General features: G+C 36.1%; 1 protein-coding gene across 2 annotated transcripts in view; it reads left to right on the forward strand.

Moving 5' to 3' along the window:
- The first annotated feature begins 4,988 nt into the window (after window positions 1-4,988).
- LOC132202353 (carbonic anhydrase-related protein 10-like) overlaps window positions 4,989-16,053 on the forward strand; it is a 65,472-nt gene continuing 54,407 nt past the window's right edge. For both annotated transcript variants that reach the window (XM_059629214.1, XM_059629224.1), the window contains exon 1: window positions 4,989-5,104. In XM_059629214.1, coding sequence (XP_059485197.1) covers window positions 4,990-5,104 — 115 coding nt within the window. In that variant the 5' untranslated portion in view covers window position 4,989. The remainder of the gene's footprint in view (window positions 5,105-16,053) is intronic.

Raw genomic sequence — 16,053 nt, forward strand, 5'->3', positions numbered from 1 at the left:
AACAGCACAATAGGCCTTGCAAACTGGCATGTGTATCACGGAGAGCGGCCGCTTTTGAAATGCAGACAGAAAGAATCCTTTGATGGCGATTCTTTTTGATAATTTCATCAGAGCAGAGCGCGGAGGAGAGTGGGGGAGAATTTACACAGGCAGGCAGGGGTCAAATAATAATTAATTCTCGGCAAACACAAGAGTAATGCACGAGTCACTTTGAAAGAAAGAAATAAAGAACCGTGCTAGACCAGCTTTATTAAAATTGAACATAAAAGTGCGTGCATAGTTTTAAATTTAGGCGGTCAGTGAGGACGTACAGTCGCTCTAACGAGCTTACTGGTCACACTTTGAGATCAAAGCATCACATGACAAAGAGAGTTTCCGGAAATTGCGCAGTTAAAAAAAATGCCCGCATATTTTACGTAATGGGGAAGAAATGAACTCCAATTTTAATTCTGGTTTCGGACTTCATCAGAGCTTGCAAATTTAATGAAAAGCCTCATTAATTATTTTCAAAATTAAATATTGGAATGAATAAAAATTATAACATATTTTTCAGGCATAATTAAAACTGACTGGAAAATGAATCTAAGATCAATTTTTATTTCTAAATATTTTGATTATTTACAAAATAAAATGTTTATTTTTTGCAGAGTTCTGAACATAAAATTTTGTGGTTAAAATAGAAATATAGCGATCAAAATTTTTGTAGGGGATAGAAAAAAAATTAATTAATTGAGGTATCACCTTTACAGCCAAAAGCTAAATTAAAAGAAATTATCGAATTCTAGACATTGATTTCAGCATTTCCCTTAATTTCCAAATTTCAAGTGCTTTGATAAGTCTGTTTAATTTTTTTTTTTGCGATTTCAGCCACAAAATTATGTGTTTTTAGAATTCAAGGATAAAAATCATTACTGGACATACCCTTAATTAATACATTTAAACTTTCGTCTTTCCCAATTTGTGAATTAAATTTACAAAATAAACTTTGAAATGGTACAAGACAGGCTTAAAAAATTAAAGCTTTAAAGTCTGATATCGTTGATTGTGAAAATGTGATGTTTGCCGCGAGACTTGTGCCGAAATTTCTTTACACACCCGCATTAAGAGAGTATATTTTAGGGCGGAACATAATCACCCCAGAGAGCCAAATTCGAGCTAAACACAATCCACCTTAATGACGGCGTGCAGCCGCCGGTGCCGGACGGGAAACAAAGCAAAAGATTTGCGTAATGTACCTGCGAGAGCGAGAGAAGGAGCTTATGTGATTATTATTCGTTGTGTGTGTGTGGTTGGTGGCTGGTATGTCTGCGCGAGGAAACTTTTAGTCACGCCACCAGGCAAGTGAGGCGGCATGAAACCGAGCGTTAATGCAAATCTTTTCTGAATTATTGTGCCTGTGCTGGCCTGCATACTACGCACATTACCAGCAAATAATCCTTCGACTGTGCCAACCAACCATCGCTTCACATGTTTATTATGAAGTGTTTTATACATCCAGCTCATCCTCCCTCTCTTTCATAAAACGTGGAGATCGCACCAAAATCAATATAATATATTTCATTTGTAGAGCAACGCACACACGCGTGCGGTTCCATGCGTGCGTATTTTGCATTTGTAATTTCCGTGTGTTCAATTTCGAGAGCGGAAAGTGGACGGAGCGAGAGTTTGTTTTTCTTTTTATATACAACGTAATTGAAGTGCCAATGCAAATTTTGTCCTCGTGTGTTTACGCGGAAATGGAGGGTTGAAATTTCCTGAATTATTTTCGCAGAGAGAAACAACTAATGCTGTAGATGAACGCAATGAATTACTAAAACTGAGTTGCAGTTTCTAAGCTTTAAAAAAAAGGATGTTCAAAAAGTTATACAATATTCACGGTTATCGTCCTGTAATTTTATGATTTGTATATAGATTTCAACAAAAATTTATATTAATTTTATAATACTCTCAGTGTTTTACCAATGCAGACGACAAATCGAAATGAGAGATCAAACACACATTGATAATAAAGGAATTATTTATAAGCTATCAGGACTAGAATATTCAAATGCTTTTTTATTTTAGTATAACTTTTTAATATTACATTTAAATTAAAAGTAAACAGAATCATTCTAATGAAATTTTAGAGACTCCTTATGTTTTAAATTGATTTAAATTATTTTGATTATGTAAAATTGAATATTGTGTGTGTGTGTGTGTTTTTTTTTAAAATATCATAAACAATTATTTGGTCTCATAATAAATCCACGAAGAAGCCGTTTTTCAATTCAATTCAATTCACCAAAATTTATTATTGCAGAAACTTACAATATTATTTTCCATAATTTTTTTGTAAGTTTAAAATTTTTATTGATTTTACAACATTCTTTCTTTTAATTTTCTAAAGATGCCATGCAGTTGAAAAAAAGAAGAATTCACAAAAACTGATAAATTGTTACTTGCTTAATTTTGTAGCAATTTGGTCAAACAAACCATTGTAATTTAATAATATTAATATTTTAATCAAAAATAGAAAATTATGGTCAAATTTTATATCAAGATGTGGACGAAAAATCGTTTTGACCAAATATTATGTGTCATTTAAAATTTTTTAAATTTGTGGCCCTTTCTAATGATATCATAAACGATTTCTTTATTATCAAACCTTTTGGTCGGAAGAATAATAAAAAATTTGTGTAATTAACAATTTTTTTGTGTTTTAAATTGAAAGCTATTAAACCCATATTATGCATTATCTTCTTTATGACTCATTGTTAGAAGAACCATAAGCAAATTATAAATAATAGTACAATAATATCTGCCAGTTTTAAACTTTTTCTTCTCTTTCTTCAATTAAAACAAAATAAATATAATAAAATCTATCAATAACCGAGAAGGATAAATAATAACAAATAATTATTATATTTTATTTAAAGTTCTAGAAACTATGCCAATTAAACTGCAAAAATGGAGGGAAGCCAGCAGCTGTTCTCACGTTTCACTCAACAGCATCCGCCACAACATTCGGCATGTTAGAAAGTCAATTATTAACATGGCAAAGCAAACCCTCGCCTCGCCGCTCTTTCCTCGCTCGCAGCAGCGTAGAGAGTATATTATTTTGCGTTGCATATTCATAAAGATTAATTGCATCCGGCTGGAGATAGGCGCCCGCCCGCCCGCCTTTGATATGCCAGCATGTGTGTCTCTCCACCATGCAACATTAAATATTTATTTGGGTGGCGCAAATCCAGGAAAACAATCTCCATTACCGTTTTGTAGCACCGCGTGCGAGCAGCCGAGAGTCGGAGGAGCGTTGCGCGTCTGCTTCGAGCCGCTGCTGAGCGCCACGGTACACATTCGGCGCCGCTTCCTTTTCGCTAGAGAAACAAAAGCAGCCTTCCTTGTTTTGCCAATAGATTTCCGCATGCAAACAAATTCAACGCGCTACGCGGTTTTGCGAACAATGCGATATTCTTGTGTGTGTTTCTTAGGACATAAATCACTTCCTTGCAATCCTTTGCTTTCCCTTTAGTACGAAGTTCAAAATTTCTATCGGATGAAATGTGCGGTAGGTCACGAGCAAAATGTTGAATTCGATTTTCTCATTCTGCTGTTAGAACCAGCATATTTGAAGGAAATAGTTTTCTATTAAAAAAGACCAAGAGTAAAAATTATATATTAATTTTTTTTCTATGAAATTACCTGGTTGGGCATGGCGCAAGGTTAGTCTAAATATTAAAAATTTTATAAAGAGGTAAATTTGAAGCGAGTTTCTTCGCTAAATTTTATGGCGCTTGTCATGTGAAATAAATGTGAAATATATAAAAAAATCTCTAACTTGATAATATTTGCACGGCGTGATGGATATTTTTTTCAAAACAGTGTGATCTAATTAGCCAATCTGAACTTTGAAGATAATGGGATTAATAAAATCAATTATTTTAAATAACTACGTCCGTTGAAAAATCCACGGGCAGTCTCTTAATTTCCATTACGCAATTCAAAGTAATTTAAGGGGAAGCTTATGATGTAGTCAAATCAGTGCATTGTTTGATTGTTGCCGATTGTTCTACTCTGGAGTCAAATTTGGTCTTTTACATGGTTTAAATGGGCCAATAAAGGTCAAACATGCCCCTCATTACTCTTCGCCATAATTTTCCCCGCATTTTTTTATGCAGACAGTCAAATTCTGTGCAAAATTGATCAGGCCATTATTTAGCAGTGGACCTTCCTTAAAACATATGAGCAGCACAGTGAAAAATCAACACGTTAGGAATTCACAATTTATTTTAAATTTATGTTTTATATAAAATACGTACCAACTAAACAAGACAAAAAGTAAATCCACAAAAAAAATGATTTGTCGAGGGTAAATAATGCCCAGTGATTAAGTAATCATTTCTTGAAACTAAAAACTTCATCCACTGCTATGTTGATAAAAATAACTTTTCAATGTTAATAAAAATTTGTTGAATTAGAACGATGCACGCATTATTGAATTCGGACTGGTAAAAACAAATTATAAAGTACAAAAGCTTTTGTGTAACATAAAAATCTACCACCTTATGTTATAGGCTTAGCGGCTTATTAAAAAAAATTTTCCCTCAAAAATCTCATGCATATGAGGTTTGCGTTTACAAGTGGATCCAAAAGGGCAAAGAGAATCTGGTCTGCGAGAAAAAAGGCAAACAAACATTCCCGAGAAGACAAACCGCCGAAAAGTGGTGAGAAAAGCAGAAACCCTTTTTCTTTTTGCATTCGAACTTGGGGAGTGGCAGAGCGAAAACAAACGCGCTTTGGGGTGGGTGGGGGTGTGGGGGGTGGGCCACTACCTGCGCCGCTTCTTTCGGACCAAAATCACAAGGTGGGTCATTATGGAGATTAAAACGCGCACTTTGATGATGTCGGCGCGATGTATTATGAATGAGGCGCCGGCGCCGGTGGCGCTCCGCAGAGAGGGAGAAGCAAGGGTTGGTGTTGTGCGGGCGGGGGTTGGGCCAGCGGGAGCACATGTGCTCGGGCACCTCGGCGAGACGGACGCGCGCGGACCATGCCTGTGGCAGCAACTGCAGCAACATGACTCGAGTGTGCTGGTGGGTGTGCTGCTTGGTCCTCCTAGTCCCAGGTAGGTCACCTTTTAACAACCCTTTCGCTCCCCCCGCGGCACTAAAACGTGAGATTGCCTCGCTCCTTCGGTCGGTCGGTCGCGTAGGAAATTTTTATTAGCCGCAATTACATTCCCGCCGCCGCCGACTTAAACTCTTCCATCTTCTACTTTTGCGCTGGGATTTGAATTTTTTTCCCTCTCTCGGCACACATTTTCGCTAGCTGGGTTTAAGGCGAAAATTAAGTGGGTCGTTTGTGGCAAAGTTTGCCGGCCGAGATTATTTTCGTGAGTGAAGTTGCGGACGTGCTTTTTGACGGAAACGCCAAAGAATTCGAGTTTCCTACTACGATTTTTGTACTTGTTGGTTTTTTCTCGGTTGAATGTTACATCATACATGGCATTCAGCAACTTTTAGCCTTTGGAATAAGTATTTCTTTTTGGTTTTATCAGCACAACGAAAATAATCTTCTATTGTAAGGCAAAGAATTCTATTTGTCACTTTTTCCAACTTTCTTTAAATATTAATTTTTTAACTTTCTTCACATAGCTCGATCATTTAATTCATTTTTCGGAAAACTAATGACAAGACCTAATTTTTAGTCGCTTTTTATTTCTTTATATATCCTGACGATGGGTATAATAATTAATATAGCTTATAGCTTGCTTAACTAAACTGAAAAAAAACCAGAGCTAACAGTAGAATTGAGTTTTAATCGTCACAATCTCCATAAAATCTTTAATTATGGTTGTTATTCATAATTTATTATTAATGGAATATCCAGGTTCATTCGTAATCTCTTAATAATTACAATAATTACAAAAATGTTTAATGCACATTAATCTATTTGGCTCTCAGTCTCAAAAGTAATCGATGCAGTAATGCCGAGTGCAAACACAATCATGCTAAAATTATGCTGCTTTTGCGTGCCTTACCTCATATCTAGATAGACCGCTTCTTATGGTTAATCCGATAACACGAATTACAGTAACTCGCAAGCCAACATTTTATGATTTACGGTGGCATAAATGTAATCCCTACTAATGCGTAAAAAGATAAAATTGTTAGCCGGTTTTTAATTTATTATACTTAATTATTGGTCATTTCGCTTACAACAGAAATTAAAAAATATTAAAAATTAAAAAAAAATTTTGGTCTTAAGTCTCACAAATTACATTAAAAACATATTATTTAATATATTGTTTTTAAATTTCAATCGGTTCTAGTTTGAAAAAAGCTTCATTTATGATGAGATTTTGGTTGCTTTCAATTTAAGCGTATTAAATCTGCTTTTCTGACCAACGAAACAATTAAGCGAGGATTGATGTAAATACGAACTTTGCGTGAAGAGGATCAACAGGAAACTGTGGTGCGAGGGAGCAGCACACACGGTGCAAAATGCAAGAAACATTGTTGTGGCGCGCCGTAGGTGGTTGTTGCTTTTTGTGGCGAAGTAATTTGGCTGCTGGGGATGCTGAATTAATTACGCCCGTTCAACATTCTCTCCATACTAATGGCGTTATTCACAATGCTGTTTATCGCGCGCGTGTTCACAGCTATACCCATATACGCAGCCAAGTACATGCAAATAAATATACTATTAAATATGCCACACATCTGCGCTCTGGGGCTTTTGAAAACTCTCTTAACATATCTGTGATGAACTTTGAGAAGTGAAATCTACACGCGTGAGATGTGTGGATTAAGAACAGACAAAGAGATCAATTATAAACAAGTTTAACAGAATTTGAGGTTTTTAACAAAAAAATTATTAAAAATTTCTGATATTATTCTGTGAAAGTAATCGCAAAAATGTTTATTGATCTAACACAGTGTAAATTATCAACCTCATTGAAATGTATTAAAAATAATAAATTTTAGTTCTTACTCGTGGAAAAACTGAAGCGATTTTTGTGTTTTCATTTTGGATTTACTTAAATCGATCAGTTTCTTTAGTTTTTCAATATTTATAATTTTTATTTACAGATAATTAAATTGATTGAAAATGGTAAATTTAAACATATTTCTCAATGATAATTATTAAAAAAAGTTTACGCGATAATCAGATGCAATGTAATTAAAACTTTCAAAATAAATATTTTTTTTATCATGCTTGAATAATTTCTCTCTCGCTCTTGCAATTGTTTATTTTTAAATGATCTTTTTGGGGCAGAAGTTGTCCGGTGTGTATCTATGAATATTAGTTGAAACTGAAAATGTTTATAAAACCATTAATAATTAATGTGCAAAACTGTTCTGAAGTAAATTTAGTGTTCATTAGAACATCCTTAATTTAAAAATGTTGCATAGGAACTAATATGCCTCAAAATTTGATAGGATAAAACTTAAAAAGGTGCGTTTTAAAATGTAAAAAAAAAACTTCTAAAATAGGGTGTTGCAAAATTATGTAACAATAAAAGGAAATGTAAATGATCATTTTAAATGCTCTCACAATTGTAAATAACACTTTCCGTTCCACACACATCTAGTTGACATGAGCCTAAAAGTGTCCAGTGCTCGAGTGGCCCCAAGGGCTGGCGCAACACATGCTCTCTCCCCCTCGCCCTCCCTCACTTGGTGGGTAACGAGCAGGGCGTGTTGATATTCAAATTCAATTGGCAATTAATGCTCTCCGTGTAATTGTTATTAATATTGGCGAGCGCTGCTGGCTGGGGAGTCAGCGCGGGGTTAAACGCTGCGGCCCCGACTTGCGTGCCGCCCGCCAAATGAAGAAGGACAAACAACGGAGGGTTGCGTGTGCCATCTCGCCCCCGATGCCCCGCGCTTCCCACCCGCGGAATAATTATGAATAATGGCTAATTTGTCGGTGCACGCGGCGGCTAAAAATACGTATGTGTATCGCGCGTCCACTCGACGTGTGGCTCACGGAGGATTCTTGCGTCCGTCGCGCGAGCACAAAAGCTCTATAGTCATTAATCTTTTTGAATGCAATAAACTGCGCTGCTAAGGGCGCCAGAGCGGAATTAGGACTTTCGGATGGGGATTATTTGTGCATTTTTCTTCCGAGTTAGGGGTGCGGAAATGGACAAGCACTTTCTCACCTGTTACAATATTTGTCGCCTGTGTTAATTTATGATTGATCGACTTAAAAATTAGGAATTTTACAAGTACAACACATTTAGTTTTAACTCGATTTAAATCTTGTTATATAAAATAATTTAAAAACACTTTCTTCTAGATTTGGAATTTAATTTAAGCTTTAAGTGAATTAATTAATTTAATTATTTAAATAAGAATTTAGCCCCTTTTTATTGATTGTTTTTATATAATTTTGTAAAAATTGACACATTTTCATCAATATAAATATTGAAAATTTGTTATATAACAATTGTTTTTATAAAAAATAATTTTATACAGAAATCTATTCTGGCGCTGTCTGCACTAAAGGATCGGTGTTATTTTATTTTAAAGTTTGAATGAATTGTTTTGCCCAATTTATATTAAAAATGCAAAGAAAGTAATGGTATGGTATGGCCAGGGCATGGCGAGCAGAAAAAATTCTAAAATATTGAAGCAATTTAAGGATCAGTTTTGACTCCAGAATACAACCAACCATGTCAAACAACGGACAGATTTGACTCTCAGATCATGAATTATTCAAATCTTTACTTCGAAGCTCCATTATGCTAGTTTAATGAGACTAAAATATTTAATTATTTACTTAAAATTCAACGCATGGAACTTTTAATTGATTGGAATATTGAGAGCAACTGATCTAACCCACTTTGGAACTTTTCACTTTCAAACCGATTAATGACAATAGTTTCTTCCGAAGCATTTAAAATCAACAGCTAGTCAAAGCGAGAGAGCGGAACTGTCTCAATTTCCCGTCACCCGTTTCGTGTGACTGTTGATCTTGCTGAACCACACATTCCGGATGAAGACACGTCAGTCAGTCAGTCAATTGACTCGCGCAAACCCCTGCCGAAAGCGAGTGCACGCTTCCTGTTGAACGGCGCCGCCACTCGGGTTGCATAAACGACTCTTTCCTCTCGCTCGCGTAAGTTACAAACGCAAAGTGGATCGCAATCATTCCCCCGCCGAACCGATTGTGTTCGTTCGCTCTCTCCGCAAACCATGATATGTGCGATGCAATCGAACCGCTGCGCCGCCGCCGCGCAATCTCTTTTTCAAATTTACTGCCCGCCCGCAAATAAATAATTGAGAGCGCAGGAAGCAGCCAGACGACCACCCCATTCCATCGCTGACTGTTTTGCATGGTAATTGCCTGCCTCTGATGCAGTTCGCAATTGACTTTCAATTCTTGCACCCGATCAAATGCAGCACCCACAGTTCAGTATGGAAATTCAATCAAATTTATATCGATTAAATTTTATAAAAAAAATTGCATAATTATTGTTCATTTTTACAGTTCTTATGTTCTTATATACATCACATTGTTTACACTATATTTGGAAAAAAATTGCCCTAGCAATAATTCTGTTTCGCTTTCAAGATCATTGATTTTGATTTTGAAAACCAATTTTGATTCTTATCCCTGAATTTTTTTATTTAAAAATTCAATATTAAAACTTTAATTTCTAATAAAAAAGCAGCAGATAATATTTAATTTTCTCTTAAAATTTTCAACTAAATTGAGCTTTATAATTTTCTTTGTGAATGTTCAGAGCAGCACAAAAATACAACGTACGGTTTCCTCCCTTTGTGCATTCACTGCGAATACACAGCCCGCGGACAGGGGTCGGTATTTTTTTTTTTTTTTTTTTTTTTTGCATGTTTAAGCGTAGTGGTGTGTGTCGGTGGTGGCGCGGAAGAGGGCAAAGGCGCAGTAGCCACGGGACACGCGGGCGGCGGCTCCCATTTATTTGGCGCCGCGCTTGTTATTCATGCATGTGAGCCACTTGTGTCCCCTTTTAATTCAATTCCAGCCCTGCCTTCAGCTCTTTGCTTCTTACATTTATTCTCCCTCGCTTTTTTCCGCCGCCCGAGGAAAAGGTGATTTCGGCGGCCCGAACTGCGAAAAAGAGCGAAAAACGCCTCGGCGCGAGTTAATCTTTTTAAGACCAAAGCAACACTCATTTTTATTTCTGGCTCCAGATTCAAAGAGTGTTTTTGCCGCCTCTCTCTTTGCCGGCTCTCTGTGTAGAAATGTAATTAAACTTTGAATTATTTCCTTCCTAACGATTATTTATTTTTAACGAGAAATGAGTTAAAAAGAGGGATCTGCCACTCAGCAGAAAGTTTTCCTCGTTGCTCTTTGCTGTAATCAGCTTGTGACGAATTCGCGTTCAAGTTCGCGCTTCGTAAATTTTATTCATTTTATTTGTTAATTGCTAATTATTTTGGATTCAGATTTGATCTGTAATACAAAATACATACTATTTGACCCAAGATATCTTACAGATATCACTGTTTTTTCTTTCTTTTTTAATATGATACACTATGTGCTTGACAGAGAATACCCGTTGATATGTAATTTTTGTAATGTAAGACATTAAAATTATAACAATCAGTGCAGCATTTAAAAAGTATTTGCAAAAAAATATAGAAAACTTTAAATTTAATAGAACTACTTTTAAGCTTCAATTTATAAATTAATATAAGTTATATTTTAGATTTCTTTATTTAAAGCATATTAATAAATAATTATAATATCAATTGTATTCCATAATTTTGAAAGGTTTGCAGAAAGTATAAAAAAAAACACATGAAGACTTAATTTATTTTATAATAAATATAATATACTCCTAATGTTATACTAGAATTACTATCCGTACTAAATGTACGCTCCATGGTGAGGCCATGTGGTGTGTGGTGATTATTAAATATATTTTAAATTGTATATATATAATTATTGAAAATGAAAATTATCAAAATTAATTGTGAGCTTTGTTATCAAACTTCAGAGGTGAAAGTAATGTAAAATTTAAGCGTTATAGACTATTGTCGATACAAAAATCGTATAAATGATTTTGGAGCCAAATTCTACCAACACATTTAGTCAAGCTGAAAAATCCGACTGGCTGTTCTTTGACGAATGACAGTAGTTTTCACGGTTTTTTGTGCATGATTTAATAAGGCTGCAATGGAAATAATAAACCTCATCAAAATGGGAAATTTTCACCAAAATTTCAGCAGATAGTTAAATTTCCACGCATATAAAACCGATTTCACGGTGTTTACATTCCAGGATCGTTTTTATTTGCAGTCAACGTGTGCGTCAAATTCATTATTCAGAGTTTCCCCGGCGAGAAGCACACGAGTTGCGGCAGTTGACGAATTAGGCGCAAACACGGTCGGGACAAGTCTTACGTCGGCCGCGACAGGAATAATAAAAATGCGCGAGCGGCATGAAAAATGCATTTTGCAGCAACAAGCAAAACAGCTCCAACCCCTCCGCGAGTGGAGGATAAAAAAAACACACAGAGAGAGACGCAAATTCACCTTTTACACGCACAGCCGTGCATCTATTTACCTCGCATCATAACTTTTACTACCCGAGAAGTTAAAAAGTGCGGCGGGCGGCGGGAGAGCGCACACGAGCCAACAGCAAGTGGATGGCAAGAATTTTTATGAGCCACTCATCTAATATTTATCAGTCGGCAGTAAATATTTAAATGTCGAGAGAGCGCAATTTTTTACGGCACCCGGCGTCGAGCCATATTTCAAAGTGCAAGTTGAGGGGCTGATTAGTGTGTGCGGGAGGCAGGTGTCGATCGCAACACAGCCCCCATTTGCAAAGGTTCGAGGCAAACTTTTCACTGTAACTTTCCTACTGTCAATATAGAGTGGGTAATTAATTACTCAATTAGTTAGGTTTTGGAGAGCAGTTTAAGAACTCGTGAAATAATGTAGTTTGAAAGATTAAAATCATACAATCAGCTCTCAATAAAATAAATGTTATTTCACGTTTGGCATGATACTTATTGTTAGGGATACTGACAAAAAAATTGTTAAAAGGTTCAACTTCCACAATAATAATTTCCGCTTCACTACAGAGCCAGTGACTTATTCAGATTTTAATTAAATAGCATAACAACGTCAATTAATATTTTCTAAATCAATAAAAAAGGAAAAAAATTTGATACTTAGCAGGCTCCCAAAAATGATAAAAAAGCAAATTAATACCAATGAAAGTGAAAACGAAAGGAAAAATTAGAAACTCTACTAACAAAAAACATAGTTTTCATTCTAAAATCATAATGCAATAATTATCCCAATGTATTTGGAAATTTTATCGGCTCAAAAAATTACATTTTTTCTCTTTATGAACCTCTTCAGTCCAATCATTTTTAATTAACCAAAAATGTACTTAACAGACGCTTTCATTTTTTTAATAATTTCATTTAAAAAATTACTCCTTGATCAAACATAAGCTGAGAATTTTTCATTTTTATTGTGGTTTTTTTTTATCCAGTTCGCGATGTGAGATTCTTGATCATCTTGTCAAAATGATAACTAAAAATATATTTTTGTTCAGTCACAAGTGACGCGTTATAAGGCCATTTATTTTTATCGGTGCTAAATAAGTAAGATTATCACAGAACATATTGTTTCGTTATCACGAGAGAATTATTGCTTTCCGAGACGTTGAGTTTATTGATTAAATATCGCATTCAACTAAATCAAGATCTTGAACCGATCTAAAATGACTTTTTTCCTTTTTGCATTTTGTTCTTCTCAATATTGAGTTTAAAAGCCGCGTTTTATTACAAACACTCTTCCCTTTTAATGGCACAGCACCCTTAGGATCGCTGCTCACGTCCGTGGTCGGAATGAAATTTCACGGGCTGCATGCATGTGACCTGCTGGGTGTGATTGCCGATTCGCGGTGCGATTATTGGGGTTTTGCATTTCAAAGGAAGTCACTTAATTCCTTAATTATACGAGGTTGGCGATGCTGTTCCGCCGCATTCACCACCGAAGCGCGGCTCTATAATGCCATATTGGATATGCTAATGGAAATAATAATAATATTCAAGAGCGCGGCTCTCTCGCTCTGTCTGGCCGGCACATTTGCTTTGCAAATAGAAAAGAATTATCGCCACCATCGCAGTGAATATTGAATGCACGGAAAAACACACACATATACATACGATAGGGCCTCGGGCAACTATTGTTTTAAACGGCCAGATAATGTGGCCTGCCGCGCCCGAGGAGGATAAATATTGCGCCGCATGAATATCCACACACGCTGCTCTGCACCAGTCCGTTTTTTTTTTTTTTTTTTGAAAGTGTGCCAAATCATCCGAACCGAAAGTGCAAACGACGACGAGTTGCGCCGCTACTCGTGCCCATCCTCAGGTGTTTCATTTGCATACTTTTGTTTCCGCTGTACGTGTTTCACTTTCGTTTGCTCGCCGCTTTTTCCCGACGCCACCTCATTTTAATTAAATTGTGCGACCAGCACAAAGGGATGTTTTTCTATTGCTTTCGCGCGCGCCAACTAATGAATTTCATTGGACTGTGCATAGTGGCCCGACTGCAGGAATTGTTCCCACGAAAACTAAATTTGTCCCAATCTGAAGAGAGAAATGGGATTTTTATCAAATTAAAAAGAAAAACTAGGCGGCAGGCCAAAGTGGGCCTTGGTGGTAAAAAGTAATTCATTTTTCTCCAAATAGAATAACATAGAGTAGGAAAAAATTGTGAATAATAATTAGCTATTTTGAAAATGTAGTTAAATTAAATCGAATATTGAAATAAAAACATTGAATTTTTGGACAAAATGACATCAACAGAAGAAAAAATTTTGCGGAAATTTTCTAATCATCCCATCGGCCGCTGTGATTTGAGTTGAGTTATGATTGTGAATATATCTGATTTTAATTCAATTTTAGCAAAAAAAGTAAAAATGATTACTTTTTTTTCTCATCAGGTATTCAAGAATTCTACAGAAATGTTTGAATTCGCTTCATTCGCAGCAAACATCACGATTTTTCTTAGCGCAAGGTTTGAAAGTCGAATGTTTAATAATGAACTTCATGTATACGTAAATAAATCCTCTTGCTCTGCTCTAGTTCGAGGCGGCACTTATTTTTACATTCTGCTGCACCGCATTTGCTGAAATCATGTCAACGTTTTTTTTTCTTTTGCAATATATGCAGCTGTAAATCAAGTGTCTGCGTTAGAAACGTGTTTCTCTGTATTTACGCACTCAGCACATCTTCAAACAAGCAAGCGTCTTGCATCAGGAAAATCTGGGTTAAAAGGTCATGCTCGAGGCGCAGCAATTTTCTGATATAAAAAATAATTAGTTTAATTTCTCAAATTTTATGCCCATAAAATCAAGAAACTTAAGATCTGAAAAAAAACTGAGCTCCGAAAACTTTCTAGCTTCTAATAGCAAATTTTCTCGTGATGCTCTTCATAAAATTTCTGAAATAATAAGAGTTAAATGTAAACAGGACGACTTAAGGTTCTTTGAATGTTGCAATGTTTGAAATATAAAATATGGATATGGTACTGCAACTAAAGGAAATATTTATGCTATTTTCAATTTTGTTTCCTTTTGTGTCGCTTCTACTTATACTTCATTGTTTTCAACCCCTCTGAAGAAAAGGAGCAAAATGCAAAGTTTGCCAATCCGACGTCTAAAAATACATACAACTCATCTGGTTGCAGCTCCCTTCGTTGGTCGCTTTTAGACTCAGCTAGACCCTAATTAGCGGCAGTTTTGGCTCTCGCTGATCCGGCGCTAATTGCGGAAAAGACCCCTGCTTACTTGACACCCGCCTCTGCCGCTGACGATGATCCCTGACGTCCCACTCACCACACTCGCCGCAAAATGAATGGAATGAAAAGATAAATAATAAAAATAAAAGAATTCAAAATCGATTGCGAGCGCCTTCTTTTCATCCGCTAATTCAAATACAAAAACTCTGTTCTCCGGATCTCCTCAAGCGGTGTTGTTTTTTTTACGAACATGCTGATTATTATTTTTTCCGGTCTCGGAATACATTTCATTTTTTATTTGACGCTGGGGATTAAAGAATTTAATCGATTTTCCGCGAGTGCGGCCTAATTAATTCACCGCCGGGCAGCATCGCCGCCGCAGCCGCCGCCGGGTAATTTAATAGCGATCCGGAAAACCGCCACCCGGTGCGGAATTTTCAAGCGATGATGAATTTTGGCGAATTCAAGAGGCTCTTATTTGAATTTCTTTTTAACTCGCGGTGCTCCTCCGCCGACGGAACAATGTGGATTATGAAAGGCCATTATTCAGTGCCTTTTAAGGAATCCTTATTATGACACCAGCCATTGTTCTCGCTAGAAGAAAGGAGCGCGCGCCAGTTTCTCATTTAGACTAGTAATGCGCGGAATAAGAATGAGCTGCAGATTGTTTGCCATAAATCAGAGACCATGCGACTGCATTAACTTTTGACTCCATTATATTTTATATGCCCTTAAACGCTTCCTCAAAGCGAAATTATTTATATAATTTGGCGGCACAACCGACGCCAACGACGACGGCGAGCAGAGCCTTCTGCTTTTTCTTCTAACTCCGCCTCCTTCCTTTCTCTTTATGTACCCTCTCATTTTCCAATTTTCCGCCTCCCTCACAATTTACGCTGCATCCTTCTTCTTCCTCTTCTTATTTCACTCTTAACTCTCTTATACTTATGTACTCGGTCGGCAAAGTTTAGCAATGAATTTTTTCTTCAACAGAATGCAAATTGCCTCTGAAAACTTTATGGATTGCATTATTTTTAATCCTGTTTGAATATGAACTCGTTTTTATTTATTTTGAAAGTTATAACCCGGATTGTTTTGCAACTTAAAGTACTTAATTAAACACTTAATTAATGTAAGATGTGTTGTGTAACGTTTAAAAATGGTTGTTAATAAAATTTACTTCTTTTTAGAATAAATGATATTGAAAATTAGCATGAAGAATGCAGGCTTCATCCTTGTTATTTTTTTTTTTTTTTGTTATTTAAAATAAATGGTTCTTTTTTGTTTTTATGTATTAAAATCACTGCCAGTT

The sequence above is a fragment of the Neocloeon triangulifer genome, unplaced genomic scaffold (genome assembly GCF_031216515.1).
Source record: "Neocloeon triangulifer isolate White Clay Creek 2 clone unplaced genomic scaffold, ASM3121651v1 ptg000002l, whole genome shotgun sequence".
Lineage (NCBI taxonomy): Eukaryota > Metazoa > Arthropoda > Insecta > Ephemeroptera > Baetidae > Neocloeon > Neocloeon triangulifer.